This window comes from Triturus cristatus, chromosome 1_2, assembly GCF_964204655.1.
Source record: "Triturus cristatus chromosome 1_2, aTriCri1.1, whole genome shotgun sequence".
Taxonomy (NCBI): Eukaryota; Metazoa; Chordata; class Amphibia; order Caudata; family Salamandridae; genus Triturus; species Triturus cristatus.
Window position 1 is genome coordinate 902922270 of NC_140580.1, and position 16979 is coordinate 902939248.

At 43.1% G+C, this 16979-nt stretch overlaps 1 protein-coding gene across 1 annotated transcript in view; it reads left to right on the forward strand.

The window, feature by feature from the left end:
- The window catches only part of UBE2J2 (ubiquitin conjugating enzyme E2 J2), a 189487-nt gene that overhangs the window by 58204 nt on the left and 114304 nt on the right, over nucleotides 1-16979 (forward strand). The window contains exon 3 of the mRNA XM_085609619.1: nucleotides 3353-3393. Coding sequence (XP_085465745.1) covers nucleotides 3353-3393 — 41 coding nt within the window. The remainder of the gene's footprint in view (nucleotides 1-3352; nucleotides 3394-16979) is intronic.

Sequence of the window (16979 nt, forward strand, 5' to 3'; positions counted from 1 at the left end):
GATGGGCCATACCTCTCAGGATAGATCTACTGGCAATTCACCTACCGGGGAAGGACAATGTGGAGGCAGACTGGCTAAGCAGGCAGACCTCAGCATCACACGAGTGGGAGCTCAATGGCCAGGAAACGGAGAAACTCTTCCGGAGATGGGGGACTCCCACAATAGACCTTTTTGCAACACGCCACAATGCAAAATGCCAAAGCTTCGCGTCCAGGCAACCAGATCAGCAATCCAAGGGAAATGCCCTATGGATAAGCTGGTCGAGGACATTTGCCTACGCCTTTCCACCGATACCCCTGTTGCACAGAGTGCTCGACAAGTGCAGAACCAGCAACATGACTCTGATCCTGGTGGCCCCACAGTGGGCGAGGCAGACATGGTTCTCACAGATTCAAGAAATGGCGCAAGGCAATCCGTACAAGTTCGAGAGGAGAAAAGACCTGCTCTCAATGCAAAACGGGGAGGTCCTGCACCCAGAGCCAGAGACCCTCAACCTAGCAGCATGGCTCCTGAAGACCTAGAGTTCGCACACCTAAGGTTACCTCAGAGCACTATGCGAGTGCTACGGGAGGCAAGGAAACCTACTACAAGAAAGTGCTACAGCGCAAAGTGGAAGAGATTCACGGTGTGGTGCAGGAAGAAGGGCCTGCACAACAGAATGACAAGAGACTCAACTGTGCTGAGGTACCTCACACACCTTCTAAAGAGTAACCTCTGCTCGAGCTCCCTAAGGGTGCACCTAGCAGCGATCGTTGCCTACACCAGAGGTGAGAAGGGTGGAAGTTTCTTCAGCTCGCAGGTGGTGAAGAGATTCATGGAGGGAGCCAAAAGAATGGCACCCCCGAAAAGGTTGCCGCCGCCGGCATGGAATTTAAACGTGGTTCTGACGGAGCTCATGAAGGCGCCGTTTGAACCCATTCACAAGGCCAATCTACAAATGTTGACGATGAAAACTGCCTTTCTAGTGGCCATAACCTCACTACGCAGGGTGAGCGAGCTTCAAGCACTAACGCTACAGGAGCCCTACATTCAAATTCACAGGGACAGGGTAGTCCTGAGGACGGACCCACACTTCATGCCCAAGGTAGTGTCGGCGTTCCACATGAATCAGAGTATCCAGATACCGAGTTTCTTCCAAAACCCGACTACAAACGCAGAAAAGGCCCTGCACACCCTCGATGCCAGAAGAGCGGTGATGCACTACATTGAAAGAACCAAGGAACTCAGGAAGTCGAAGCAGCTGTTTGTGTCCTTTGCTACTAGCTTCATGGGTAGACCAGTGACCAAGGGCACCATCGCTAGGTGGATTGCCCTCACTATTCAATTCTGTCACAAACAGGCTGGACAGGAGCTAACGGAGGGGCCACAAGCTCACTCCACAAGGAAGAAGGGGGCCACAGTTGCCTTCCTGGCAAACACGCCCATCCAAGACATTTGTCTCGCAGCAACTTGGGCATCTGTGCACACGTTCACAAAGCACTACTGCGTGGACATTCAAATGAATAAGGAAGCACAGGTCGGACAGAAGGTGCTACAACACATTTTCAACGACCAGCGATCATCTTCCACCCAGCCACCACAAAAATAGGAAAACCGCTACAAAGTCTATGCACAGCATAGTGAATCCAGAAAGATTCACGCTGCAAAACGAAAAGTTTCTTACCTGTCGGTGTAGTTTTGCAGCTTGAAGATCTTTCTGGATTCACTAGCGAACCCACCCACCTCCGCCAGGAAGATGAGGCTGGAGGAAGAGGGGGTGAAATGGATAGGATCAAATAGGTGGACACGTACAGAAATATGGACAAAAAGATTAATCAATCGCCAAGGGTTAAAAAAAAAAAAAAAAAAAACAGGGAAAAAAGAACCCGAAGATGGCGCCCCAAAGGTGGGACTTCCGCAGGAAGCACGACGACGTCACGGGAGGTGCACCAAATGGTGGACGTCGACGCCCACCTGGGCTACAAAAAAAAAAAAAAAAAAACAAAGAAAAGACTACGAATCCGGACCCAACCACAAGATCGCGGAATAATGCACAGCATAGTGAATTCAGAAAGATCTTCAAGCTGCAAAACTACACCGACAGGTAAGAAACTTTTCGTTCTCCTATGTAAGAAGAGATTCCACAAATGTTACGGTATATCATCCATCATTTTTTTTATTCATAATAACTAAATATTTGAGCCCTAGCAAAAACTCAGGTATCAAGCCTACCTAAAGTACTTGATATCTTTGTGTTTTGAAGATCTTCCACTTTACCTAAATATATCAAATTCAAATAATAAAAACTTTGGCCCTTTTCCATGAGTTGCTTCTGCAAACCGTTAAATCTCACTGGGGTACCTTTACAACCTCCCTAAGCCCCCACAAAACTCCCCTTTAACCAGCTGAGCTTAATCTGATCCTTGTACGTGCCATTTTTCATTTTATTTAATGCGTAGAGAACGTGCATAATTGTGCTGTATTAATTAGGTTATGAGTGTACTATACAAACAAGCAAAACATTAGCTAAAGATTAAAGAGCATCCTAAATCAAGCATAAAAAGTAGAAGACCGAAGATGTTCATAAGGAGGTGAATGGAATGATGAGGTGTTTGCTTTCAGATGTTGATCAATGTACTGCTTTAATCTTAAAAGTGACACGTGCAGTCTACTTAATAGCTTTACATAACTTGACTTGCATCAGAAAACATGTAGGATAAAAAATGAAATTTGTGTACACTCTGAAATCTGAAGGTTAATCTTTTACTTGGTTGAAATGTTTGACTTGTTGAATTTAACTATATTGACAGTTAACACATTTCAAGTTAAACCATAGTGCCTATTTATTTATAACCATGCAGTATTTGTTCCTGGATCGTTGTGCCTCAAAATACGGTGATTAACAGCTACTGGTGTTAACCAAATAAAAGGTATTGATTTCATTAGTCTCTAATGGCTCAGACTGGGTGTGAACTGTCAGAATTCAAAGTTGTGATATTCAAATTGCACACAAATCTCTGCAACAGGCAGTTATTACACTCCGGTATATCAGTGACTCATTGTTTGGATGTCATGGTCTATTCCTCTGCATTGAGCTCAAGTACCTGGTGAAACACTGTTTCAACGATGTGTGTGCATATATCTTGTAATCTGAGGTGTTTGTACCAACACATGTTCCAAAGTGTCTGTAACAATGCATGTATGTTTTGAGGCGTCATTCTTCAGGCAACTAATTCTTATTTTAGTTAGAAAACATTGTCAGGTTCTTTTGTGAATATTTGCACAAGATTAACACCTGAATCTCTTTTTTAGTAGGTTTGTTTAATTTGAAGGTCTGTACCTCACTCTCTATGCTTTTCTTTTTCTTTCTCAGGCATTATGTTGTGTGGGGCCCTGAGATGACACCTTATGAAGGTAAGCCAAGGATTGCAACAAACCCTTTCACATGGCTTACAGTGCAATTTCATATTTGGTATAAATTCTAGATTTAGAAGTATTTCGATTGTTTTTGCAATGATGGCTCACAATGTGAATTAAGTACAATGTTCAATTGAGTTTTCAAACTTTACATGATAAAATTAGGAACAAGTCTTTTACCTGGTGGATGTTACAAGCTTTTACATCCTTTGCCCGTAGCTACAAATGCAAACCTTTGTAACTTAAAAAGTTCCATAGTTCAACTATCTGAAATGATTCATCCATAGCTTTATGCTGTGCTTTTTTAAAATATTTATTGCACAGACTGCAAACGATTGAATTTGTATCATTTGTTTCAGTTAAAAATAAATTCCATAAAACAGCACAATTGGAACAGTAAATTCAAATTCAGAACAATAGTCTCACCTCCTATTTTAATTTAAAACAAATACTTATTTTATAATATAAATGTATTGAGTTTAAAACATGCAGATGCTGCATGCTAGTGTATTTTGTTTTAAGTTGCATGGCAGCCACTGATGAAGACCCAAGACACGTAATGTGTCGGGCAAAAGCCTCACTGCTATCTTATCTAGTTAAAGTACATGTTAGTCTGTTATTTGCATTGAAAAGGAATAGTGGAGTGTGCTAAAAGAGGAAGGGGTCTATAATTTTTTATGGGGGGGGGGAGTTTATAGCCGTGGGTTTGGGGTGAGTAAAAGAGGTCGAGGGGGAGGAGTTGGAGGAAAGGGATTAGAAAGGCTTGTTTGGAAGATCTGCAAAGCTTTCAAGGTAGGGGAGAGGTCTGCTTGTGACTTTTTATGTAAGAGTAGTCTGGCAGCTGAGTTCTGAATCCATTGTAGTCTTTCATAGTCATTAAAGGTGATCAGTGGTAGAGGCTATTGGCGTAATAGAGTTTGGACAGAACTAGAGAGATGGTAGCCTGGACCTTGTGTGGCAGTCCCAGGTGGGGTAAGATTTGTCACATAATTTTTATAGTACCAAAGCTTGATCTTGCTAGTTTGTCCACTTGGGCTTTCATTGATAGCTTGGAGTCCATGGTAGTTCCGAGGGTTCTTACTTCCTTCGATACTTTAGGTGCTTTTCCCAGATCATCAGGCCAGGCTGCGAGTGGGTCATAATTTTTCCAACCGCAACATGTGAGTATTTCCGTTTTGGAAGCATGCAATGTGAGATGGCTCCACATTATCCATTGATCTATGGCTTTGAGACAACTGAAAATTGGTGAGTTTCCAATGTCTTTGGGCATTCCAGTTGAAGGAGTATTTGGGTGTCTCCTGCACAGTTCTAGCACGTGAGGTAAAATTGATTGATCAGTGCCGGCAATGACTTCATGTAGATGTTGAAAAGCATGTTGAGATGATAGAGCCTTGAGGGACCCCTGCTTTTGCGAAGTATGGTTTAGACGAGAAAGGAGGACATGGATGACATTAGTTCTGCTATGAAGGTAGGATGTGATCAGTTTAGAGCGGTCCTCTCTATACCGGCTTCATAGAGTCTGTGTCAGAGTTTCATGTTTAACCGGGTAAAAGGCAGCAGGGCGGTCCAAGAGAAGTAGCACAGTTCCCCCAACCCCGTCAACTCTCAAGGTCATTCCAGATGACAGCAGAGGTTGTTAGAAGAATTGTCCTGAAGGTTTGTGGTGGACACTGGTCAGAAGGGCTGCCGGCAGGCCTTCTTGTTTTGACCAGGTCCATAAATTCACTGTGTGAAATCTGTTGGAAGGAAGGAAGGAATGGAGAGGCTGGGTTAGAGTATTCTTGGAGGGTTGGTGCTGGTGCTCCTTTTTTTTTTTTTTTTTTTTTTTTTTTTAAAATATGTGTCCAAAGTGTCTGCTTTGGCCGTGTAATGATTTGCCAGTTTGTCTGTGAAATCTTGAGTAGTGCGATGAGCTCCATCTAGGCAATTTGTACCTTTTTTTTTTTTTTTGTAGCCTTTTTGATAGCTGACGTGTATAATCCGTTAAGTTTCTGTAAGTGAAGTTTGTCTTGATTGGTGTTTGTTTTGAGCCAGGCCCGTTGCAGCTTTCTAATTTTTAGTTTTATCTCTGTATTTCTCCAAGGTGCCTGTTTTCTTTTGTTCTGTTGTGTACTTTATAGTGGTATCAGGATATCAAAAGCTTCCTGTAGCCCCTCATAGTGTTTTAATAGAATTTATTGTGTCTAGATCTATATTGGATGTTGGCTGTGTTTCTTAGTGTTCCAAATTGTTTTGTTCTACGGTCGATAGGTGTATGCACGTAAGGTGGTTTTAAATGCGTCGCTTTGTGTTGTTTTATTTTGGAAAGCAAGTAAATGGTAGTCTGACCATGTGAGTGGAGTCATTGTTTAAAAGGTAACTAGTTCTGTATTTGCAAATATGACTTCTCGGATGTGTCCAGCGAAGTGTGTGGGTTTGCGGACGATCTGATGCAGGTTCAGTGCGTTCAGGTCAGTGATTATTGTTTTCGGATGGGGCATATTGGGTTTGTCAAACCAAATGTTGAGGTCACCCAGAATGTATGGGTTGGAGTGTAGTGTTATCAGGTTTGAAACCATGTCTAGTTGTGTGTCTGGGAATATTGCATTGTTAGGTGGAGGTCTGTAAAGGAGCACGAAGTTACAGGAGGAAGATGGTGTAGGATTGCATCTGGTGAAAAGGGCCTCACAACCTTATTTAGAGATGTCGTCCGCTTTAGTGATATATGTTTGCCTGAACACAACAGCTAGGCCACCTCGTCTTTTGTCTGTACGATTCTGCGTGATAGTTTGATAGCCTAGAGATCGTAGATGTGGTGATTGTTTTTAAAGAGCGATCAAGCATTTATTAGTAGACAGTTTAAAGACTGTGTTTTGGTGATAGGGTGACTGTTTTGTAGAAGATTGAGCAGTATTTTGTGGGCTTGTAGCAGGTGTGTCCTTAGTGTTGGTTTTAGCTGTATGAGGATAGCAATCGTGTAGCAGTTCTGTATCGTGTTTCTCATTCAGCAGGCTAAGAAGGCATTTTGATGTGTGTGTGTGTAGGTGGTGGAGACTGTTTGAGAGGGAGTTGGTGAGCTGTGTTTTTGTGGTGTAACCTTGTGCAGTAGGCATGGAGAAGCGAAGTTGTGAGGAGTGGCATGTTGCTTATTTTGTTTGTGTCTGTTTCGTGTATGATTTAGGGGTGGTGTGGTAAATATTTCTCCTTTACCGGGACTGAATTTGGTACAGAAACATTATAAAATAGCTCAGTAAAATGAGAGGCAGAATCCGTGATATTAGAGTTTCGGAATGGGCTTTATTCCAATAAGCGATTATAATCGGATGCCTCAAGTTCCATCACCACGGGGGTTCAGGAAGTGAAGTACATACTTTATTGACAAGCAGTAACTTTTATAATACATACATTATAATGAAGTGAATACAGTAGGCGTAACAATTGATAAGGACATTGACGTTTGGTTTGCGTAACCGAAAATGGGTGTAATAATGAGTAAAAAGGAACATGATTGGTTGTGATGTCATGTATAGGTGGATCTATAAGATAATACTTGGCATGGATGCGCGCGCAGCAGTATGACGTGTAATTGACGTGTAACTAGGGGGTGACGGGGACTTGACATTTAGCTCTATATGTGGAGACGAGAAGTCTGGGAGGTCAAGTCAACCTAATCCCAAATCATATCTAACATCCTATGTTTAAAGAACTATGTTATCCAAAAAGGAGGACTCTCGGACAGAATCTATTCTATACTGACTGTGCGTGTACAAGCGTCTAAGTGTCTACACTGAATGCGAGGGGGTAGGAATATTCCATGGTAACAAGGCTATGAATTACTTGCATGAGGACAGAGAAGATGGGTCTTTTTGCTTGGTAACTGGAAGAATGTTTACTTAAACTACTAGGCAGGAATGCATCGGCTGAGGGGGAAGCAGATAATTCGAAGGTGAAATACAGTTCTTGGCAGAGAGTAAGCTGATGTCAGGCTTCGTGAGCAGCGCAGAGAATGAGACAAAGTTCATGGTCACAGATGCAGGCTCGGGCTGGAGCTTTTAGAGGCAGAAGGCAAGAAGAGTTTGATGACAGAATCAGGGCCTACTTGCCTGGACTGAAAAGTGGCATAAGTGAACCATATAAAGCCGGTGGCCTTTCATATTTAAGAATGGAATATCCGGCCTATTCATGGCGGATCTGGCAGAGGACATGTTGACGGTGGACACGCATGTGTTTGCGTCATCAATACTGGAACTGGAGGGAACATACATGTACTTGCGACATGCACATAGAACCGTTGGGGTCCAAGATAGGGGACATAACTGACCAGGAAAATCCATATTTCCACATTCCCTCCTTGTCCCCTACTTGCCCTTCAAGAGATATCAATCTTCATCAATCCATTGATCTGTTCATATAGCATCATTTGTTCTTCTTTCTTCTTCCGGGATCTTGAATGAAAATCTTGATGTGGGATACACGATGTGGCACACAGACCACAAATCGCTGGTCCACATTGTAGACATAGACAGCAACTGAATAGTATGAGAAGGCCAATACCTAGGAAGGATAGAACTCTCCATCCCCAGGCTGATACCGCATTCCAAAACCAACTGGACCAAGTCCAAGTGCCTGGGTTCTGGTGTATCTGGCTTACAATCTTATGAAGGCGAGTGATGGCTTTATATACAGATGGCGAATTTTCTGGTATGAATACGCAACAGCTTGATCCGATGACCCTACAAGCTCCGCCCCTATCAGCCAGGATGACGTCAAGGACAAGACGATTTTGAAGCACAACAATCCGCATAGCAGACTGCTCTTCCGTTAAATTGCCTAAGGCGGAAATAGTCTCATTCACTACTGCTTCAAGGGTTCTAGTTAATCTACGTATCAGCTTACTATTAGTAACAGTACCTATATAGGGAAAGATGCCTTTATTAAAATCTACATACTTGTCCCATGCCGTCTCAGTGTAATCGACAATGGGGAGATCTCTCCGTTTTCTGTTGTGTACTAAATGAATATTTCTGTAATAATCAGGAGGAGCTAGGAAAACAGGTGGCAAAAGGAATGCAATGTAGCAGGTACCATCCCAATCTAGGGGTAGACGCATATATGCAGTCTGACCACATATAAAGTAGGAGTGGCGAGAAGCTCTGAATGAAGATTTGCCTTGGTCACTGAATTCTACGGTAGTAGTGCATTGACTGTGGCCCATATGTATGGAACCAACCTTTCTTACACATAATTCACCTTTTGCTGGGAATACTGACATGGTGGGTAAGACTAGCTCAACTTCGGATACGACATTTAGAATCATGAGATTAGGTGTAAAATTACCTAATCCATATACTTCATTTTCTAGATCAGTTCCTGTTCTTTTGGGGCGACCCTCCTTGTCAGGGTAACAGACTTTGAATAAAACTAGGTTCAGGTTTCCCCATATCCAATGGTCTTGGTAAACTGCTGTGTCTGAGTCTATGGAATTAATTAAACTAAACCATGCTCCACAGGAGCCATTATGTGTAAATGGATGTGGAAAGAAAGGCAGGACTCCTTCATAATTCTGGTAGGGAGGGAGTCGGCCACACACCCAACAATTGGTGGCGTTACTAGTCTGATGGGAATGATGTAACATACTAATGAAAGTGTTATTGCGCAGCGCAAGTCTATAAGACAATTCATGCGGAGGTAAGTCACTAAAAGAATGTTCAGCAGCAACATTATAAACATGTCTAGAAATAGGGTAATATATGTGCAACAACATACTTGTAATAATTATTAAAAGACTCAATAAAAACAAAATTAATAATGTCACTATGCAGTGGCTACGCAGTGATTTACAATACGCCTGTCGTTTCAACATTTTTCGGGTATTTTCTCTACTCAGGTCCAAGGGATACATGTCAGAGACAATTCAACCGCTTCACCTTGGAGAGGACTTAAACAATCAAATTGCTCGACTTGGTGGGCCTAAGCTTTAGTTTGTAATTTTCAGATTTGTTCGGTTCAACAAAAGGAAGCTTTGTATCAGTCTGTGAGGGAGTGCAGGGCACAATGTCTATATCCGAAGATAGTCCATGAAATTTCTTGATGTGGCTTGAATGAATCCAGCCCTTGCGGCCCTCGATCTTCACGGCTGTTCTTGTGGTCAACAGGACCAACTTGGGTGCTTTCCACCTGGGCTCCAGTTGAGTCTTTCGGTCGAAATTTCTCACAAAGACAAGATCCCCCGGAACCACGTCATGGGGTTTCACCTCAGTGTTGTCGGGAAAGGCTGCAGCTACCTGTGAACGAGAAGATTGTAGTGCAGACATCAAGGAAGCCAAGTAATCTGTCAGCATATTACAGTCAATATCAGTTATTTTGCGTGGTATAGGCGTCCCCCACATATTCGGTGGTCTACCGAAGATCACCTCATACGGGGATAGCCCTGTTCTAGAGTGTGCTACCATTCTCATGTAAAAAAGTGCAACTGGTAATGCTACTATCCAGTCGACCCCTTTCTCTCTGCATATTTTGGACAGTCTGATTTTCAGTGTCTGATTATGTCTTTCTACGAGACCTGCTGCCTCGGGATGTCGGACACAGTGGAATTTCCACTGATATCCTAGCAGAAGTGAAACGTGTTTCATTAATTCGGATGAGAACGGCTGGCCGTTATCTGAGTGAACAACACGTGGTAAACCGTATCGTGGGAAGAATTCTCGAACCAACTGTTTGGCAGTAGTCGGGGCAGTGTAATCTGAAACCGGGTACGCCTCTGTCCAACGGGACAGAGCGCAGACAACTACGAGAACATATTTGAATCCTCGACATCGTTCCATCTGGATATAATCCATCTGTAGGACTTCAAAAGGGTGATCAGGAGGATGAAATCCACCCTGTTCTACGGGAACACTTTTTCCTGGGTTGAACTGGCAACAGATCATACAGGTACGGACCTTTTGTTTTGCTGCTGCTCGTAAATGTTTATTGAACCAAATGTGTTGAATGCTGTCTAGCATAGCTTTTTCTCCTAGATGTGCCGGACTATGTATAGTGTTAATTACGACTTGGACCATTGAATCAGGAAGGAACCATACAGACCTTTCCTTCATCATCCATCCTTGGTCCGTTTGGATCCCTCCTAACTCGGTCCATTTCTTTATTTCGTCTGGTGTAGCATGTGTCTGTATGTCAATTACGTCAAGAGTAGGATCTTTAACGGTCATACAATGTGTCGGTGTCGGGACTATTGTCTTTGTCATGTCGGGGGTCTGAGCTTGAGCAGTCAGTTTAGCTGTTCTGTCGGCTAGATCATTGCCTTGGGAAATGATATCAGTAACCTTCGTATGGGCCTTACATTTCATAATTGATATTTCAGTGGGTAGATGTATTGCATTTAATAATGCGTGAATGAGGGGTCCGTGCTGAATGTGGGCACCGTGGGAAGTTAAATAACCTCTCTCTCGCCACAGCACGCCGAAGTCATGTACAACTCCGAATGCATAACGTGAATCAGTGTATATGTTGACTTTTTTATTCATGGCTTGAATACAGGCTTGCGTCAGAGCGATGAGCTCTGCGGCTTGAGCTGACAAAGTATTTATACGATTAGTTTCAATGACTTCAGTATCTGTTGTGACTGCATAAGCGGCTACTAACTCTCCTGTACTTGTTCTCATGCATGAACCATCGACATAAAATGTCAAGTCTGGATCTGACAATGGAACATCGGTCAAGTCTTGTCTGGGTTTTGTCGTTACAGTAATAACTTCAATACAGTCATGGGCTAGTGGGTCTGTTCCGGTTACTGGCAAAAGTGTGGCCGGATTCAATGTGTTACAGCGTCTTATTTCTATATGTGGCTGAAACAATGTAAGTTCATATCCTGTAAGTCGCGCTATAGTCAAGTGTTGTGTTTGCGTTCTATTTACAAGAACCTCTACTGCGTGGGGTACTTGAACTGTCAATGGATGTCCTAACACTATGGCATCGCTTTGTCTGATTGCTAAAGCTGTCGCTGCTACTGATTTCAGGCACGCAGGCAGAGCCTGAGCTACGGGATCTAATGTACTAGAGAAATAGGCACATGGTTTGTGTGCTCCTGCTTGATCCTGTGTGAGTACTGACAAAGCAGTACCTTCGCGTTCTGTAACAAAGAGTGTAAACTGTTTTTTGTAACATGGCGTTGCTAAAACGGGTGCTTGACATAAAGCTTTCTTTAGGCTTTCAAAAGCTTGTGTGTGTTCCTGAGTCCAAGGGAGAACAGTCGATGTGGCTGCCTCCTGTGTTGTCAATTGAATGAGTGGTTTTGCTAGAAATGCATACTGAGGGATCCACTGCCTACAATATGAAGTGAGGCCTATGAAAGCCCGTACCTCCTTTTGTGTCTTGGGTATTGGCATGTTAGCTATTAACTGAATACGGTCGGGTGTAAGCTGCCTTCCCTCCTTGTCCAGCGAGTGTCCAAGATAAACAACTTGCTGGACACAGAATTGCAGCTTAGAAGGGGACACCTTGTGCCCTTTTTCGGCCAGAAATTGTAAAACTGTCAGTGATGCTTTCTCACATTCAGGTTCGCTTCTTGCGGTAATCAGCAGATCATCGACATATTGAAGCAAAGCAGTGTTGACTGGCATGTAGATACTGTCAAGTTCTCGTTTCAGTGCTTGGCTGTAGATGCTGGGGCTTTCTGTAAATCCTTGAGGTGCGCGTGTGAATTTAAAGCTACGCCCATTTAAACTAAATCCGAACAAATATTGGCTTTCCTGATCTATTGGGACGCTGAAAAAGGCGTTTTTGAGATCAATTACAGTAAAGAATGTCGCTTCGGAATCAATGGCTGTCAGTAATGACGAGATATCTGGGACCACAGGGAATTGTGGCACAATGCATTTGTTTAATTCGCGCAGATCAATAACCAATCGATATACTGGCGGCGCTGTAGGATCTGTTCGTTTAAGAATCGGTATTATCGGTGAATTACATATATTGGAGTCTGTTTCCACAACTACTCCTTGGGCAATGAGCTCGTCAATGATTTGTAGTAAAGCCACTACAGCATCTGGTGGTAACTTGTATTGTCGCATTCGTGGTAGCACCACTCCTGCCTTTAGTGTGACTCGATATGGTGTAATATTCATGCAACCAACATCAGTAGGGCCTTGTGCCCATAGGTGTGTAGGTAAAGTCTGCAGTCGGGGATCCATGTCTCTAGATACATAGTGACCTTTAAAATCACGTAAAAACAACCTTACTCCTTCCGGAGAACAACATATTATGGCTCCTAGGGCTTTCAACGTTTTTATTCCTAACAAGTTTTCTGGACATGATTTAGTAAGCAGTAAATCTGTAGTTCGGGTCAGAGGTCCTATCGTAAGTGGCAAAGGCTGTGACACTTCATTAACAATAGGTTTTCCTGAAAAACCAAGGGAAATATTCTGTGAGCCTGAGAGGGGTGCCCCTGGAACTTCACTACGTTTTATAGTTGTTCGACTTGCCCCTGTATCGAGTAAAAATTTTCTATCTTGACCTAATAATTTACTATGTACATAAGGTCCTTCTTGATCTACAGGAATCTCGATAAGGGGTAAGTCAACTTCCCTCTCTAGGCTTGTTCATGCGTAACGCTGATACTCGGGATATTCATACTGTGCGGTCTGATACATTTGTCGCGTTGTCGTCTGTGTGGCAGCAGCAGGCAACGGTGGTGCAGCTGGCACAAACTGTATTGGCTGTTGTGAGGCTGGCATGGCCTGGGCATGCTGCATAGCTCCTTGTTCATTCTGATCTTGTCTTAGTGGCCGTGATCTTTCTTGTGTTTTACCTATGGCGATATTATGTTTTAAAACTGGACAATCGTGTACGTAATGGCCTGGCTTTTTACAATAATTGCATGTCCCCTTTACAGGTCCTGCTGAATCGGAATGTGTCATACCCTTTTTATGTCCTTCAGCTGGAACTGTCTGGGAAACTAGCATTTTCATTTTCGTGTCTTTCATGCGTCTGTGTTCATGTTCTTGTTCCTCTTTAATTCTATTGTGGTGGTACTGTAACATTTGTAACATTTGTGTTGGAGTGTTACCTTGCCAGGTACTCTCGAATTTTAATACTCTATTCTTTACTGGGGGCAGAGCATTTTCTACTAATTTTGTTACAAACAGATGTGGGTATGATTCGCTACTTGCTTTTATGCCACTATTTATACCAAAACATTTTTCAAAACGGGCATAGTAATCACTAGTGTCTTCGTCTTGCTTCTGTTTACAGGCTGAAATTGTACCCCAGTCTTCCTTTTTCGTAGTTAATAAACGTGGCAGTACCTGTACTAGTAGTCCTGGTAATGCCTTAGTTTTGTCCCCAAGCCCCGAACCTGGACCTCGGGCCCTTTCTTCTGCTTCTAATGCTGACCATTCTATCTTTTGATCACCTACCTCCCACTCTTTTTCCTTGAGTTTCTCATAAATGCCAGCAGGCATCAACACCTTTAATATTGTCATAATGTCGGGGTAGGTATATTCTCCCATGAGTAACATGTCTTTAATTTCTCGGTGAAACCCCGCTGGGTCCTTGTCATGACTGGGTACTACTTTCTTCATTTCTAACAATTCTATTTTCGATATAGGCGTATATACAAATACGCGTTTAAACTCGTTGTCCTCACCCTTTATTGGGTGCACTTCTCGTAAGGGATTCTGTCTATCTATGTGATACGTAGTTCTTTCCTTGACAGACAATGGAACATGTTCTGAACATACAAAAAGAATATACTGCTTTCTTGATTCTAGAATTTCTTTAATTAATTCAGTACCTGGACCTCTCCATTTATTCATAAGTAATTCAGTCAGTATGTCAGGCAAGGGACCAGGGTCCGAATGCTGACTCCGATATAGTATAATGAGTTGTTGAATCATATAAATCCCAGCTAACCTTTGTTCATCTGGGGTAAGATTCAAAAATGTGCGTACTACTGTATCATCACTATATTTTCCGGGACTGTCCACCCAATGGACAGCTGCCCTGGCTAAATCTTGTTCATCCATAGAATCGAGGAAATGATAACCCCTTCGTTCTTGTAGTAGTTTGTCGGCGGTTTGGAACGAATGCTCGTTAGACCTTATGTTAATTATAGGTATTTGAAAATTTCTGTTATTATCTGGACATATCGGATGTATTGAGTCAGTGTGATATCTAGTCTTACTCCTATTACAAGATCTTCCTCTACCTACATAGGCTATGGTGTCCGACTGTCCTGTGGGCAGTCCTGACCCTTCTTCCTCGTTTTGTTCGAACTCGTCTACCTCTAATCGCTCTTCGTGTAGGCGCTCTATTTCTTTACGGATCTTTCGGCACATGGCTATTATACAGTTTTGTTTATCATGTCTCCCTTCCGATATATTCTGGCTCCATCTTGTAAGAATTTTCATGGCTTCCGGGTCTACCCCCGGTCGGTCTTGATTTCTGATCACACAGTTTATGAGGAAACGTAACAGTTCCCCCTGTATCTCTACTTTCTGGTATTCCATAGCTCTGTAAATACATTCTGGATCTCGCCCTGTTTGGACAAAATGATATATATTATCTAGATGCGCAGTCATTCCTGGTAACTTCGCTAAATACACTGCGGCTCGTCTGATACGCAATGATGCTAGGGTCATTTCGTCCTCCTTTCCAGGCACCGGGTCATATCTACAGTCTATAAGAAGTTCCTTAAGCGTACGGGTACTAAGGAGTTTGGGTGTACGTGAATGCGCTGACTCTTGAAAAGTAAGTTTATTTATTCTGGGTGGCGTAGAAAAGACATTGGTAGCTCCTCCCGCGGCCCCATCTGGGGCGTCGGGTGTAAAAGGATTCGTCGAACGTGACACAGCAACTACAGGTGTGGACACAGCCATAGAAGTAGCTGTAGGAGCGGATACAGAAACAGATGTGCTTGCCGGAACTTGTGACTCGATTTGTTGCTGCAGGGATACGGGTACTGGATCTTGGCGTTGAACCTCCCTGGTATGCGGTCTATGTAGGGCAGAGTTAGCATACTCGGGAGCTGCGTCATCTAAATATGAGGAAAGAAAAACATCTTCTGCGGTTCTAGGATGCCCCTTAGGATGTACCTTTATTGGGAATAATGGGGTTGGCAAGTCTTTTGGTGTCTCTGGAGTAGCCTTAGGTAATCCTTCGGCCAGGAGAGGATACATACCATTCATAAGGGCATTTCTTTGTCTGTCTACTTGTTCTGATTTTACTCGGATACCTTCCTCAATTATTAGATTCTCTCGAACTTTATTGGAATTCTCTTTACTCTTCTCCTCCTGTCTACGTGCTTTTTCTGTTCGTCTATGTGATTCTTTACGCCATAATTCAACGGCGTCTTTCTGTGACTGTCTGACTTTTCTTTTCCATAACTCTTCCTCTACTTTCATGATGCACTCTGCATCCCAGGTCCCCGCTGTGGGCCACCTTTGACTTTCTGGTAATCCCTTGGTATAGTCTACCCATAAATCAAGAAATAATATAGCGTCTAAGCCATGTTTGTGATACATAAAGTGCCCTGGAGTGTCCCTAGGAGGAATAGGGACGGCTTCTTCGAGAACCCCTTTTCTGGTAGTGATCTGTCTTAATTTCGAAAAGAGCGGCATATTGAGAACTGACCTTATACTTGATTTTGACCTGATACTTGATTTTGAACAGACTTAATACAATAAACACGATAATGAACAGTCATTCATACCACGATATTCAGAACATACTTAAACACTTTAAACATTTAACATTAAACCATTAACTGAAACAACAATGATGATCGTCTGCATAACTAATCACCAAGCTTAATTCTCGACAATAACTAGACAATAACTAGACACTTCGGAATACTTCGGAATACTTGATATACTGCTAAACAGTACAGATACACTGCTAAAACAGTGCAGACCGGATTTGTGTACCCAAACCCGTCTTGACCGGCACAACCTATGTGCACGTCAGAAATGCCTCCCCAGCAATGGTACTCACCGGGTAGCTTCGGAAACGGAAGGCCTCAGTAACTTGAACTTGGACCGGACCGGACTCGACTCGACTCGACTCGTCGGACACTGGGCTTGACTTCGGACTGGTGGGTCTCTGTATACCTCGGATCTTGCTCTCTCAGCTAGGCTCTGGTCGGGATACTTCGCACTTCTCACCGCCTCGTCTGGGTGTTGATTGCAGTCTCAGTCGCCCCCGCTTGACCGGAGGGAGATACAGGAAATCCTGCTGGTACGCGTTATTGTCCGTCCAGCTGTGGCAGGAGACCGGGCCTGCAACACACCGCCGGCGCGTGAGATGAGAAAGTGTCCCTGTTCGGGCGCCATCATGTGGTAAATATTTCTCCTTTACCGGGACTGAATTTGGTACAGAAACATTATAAAATAGCTCAGTAAAATGAGAGGCAGAATCCGTGATATTAGAGTTTCGGAATGGGCTTTATTCCAATAAGCGATTATAATCGGATGCCTCAAGTTCCATCACCACGGGGGTTCAGGAAGTGAAGTACATACTTTATTGACAAGCAGTAACTTTTATAATACATACATTATAATGAAGTGAATACAGTAGGCGTAACAATTGATAAGGACATTGACGTTTGG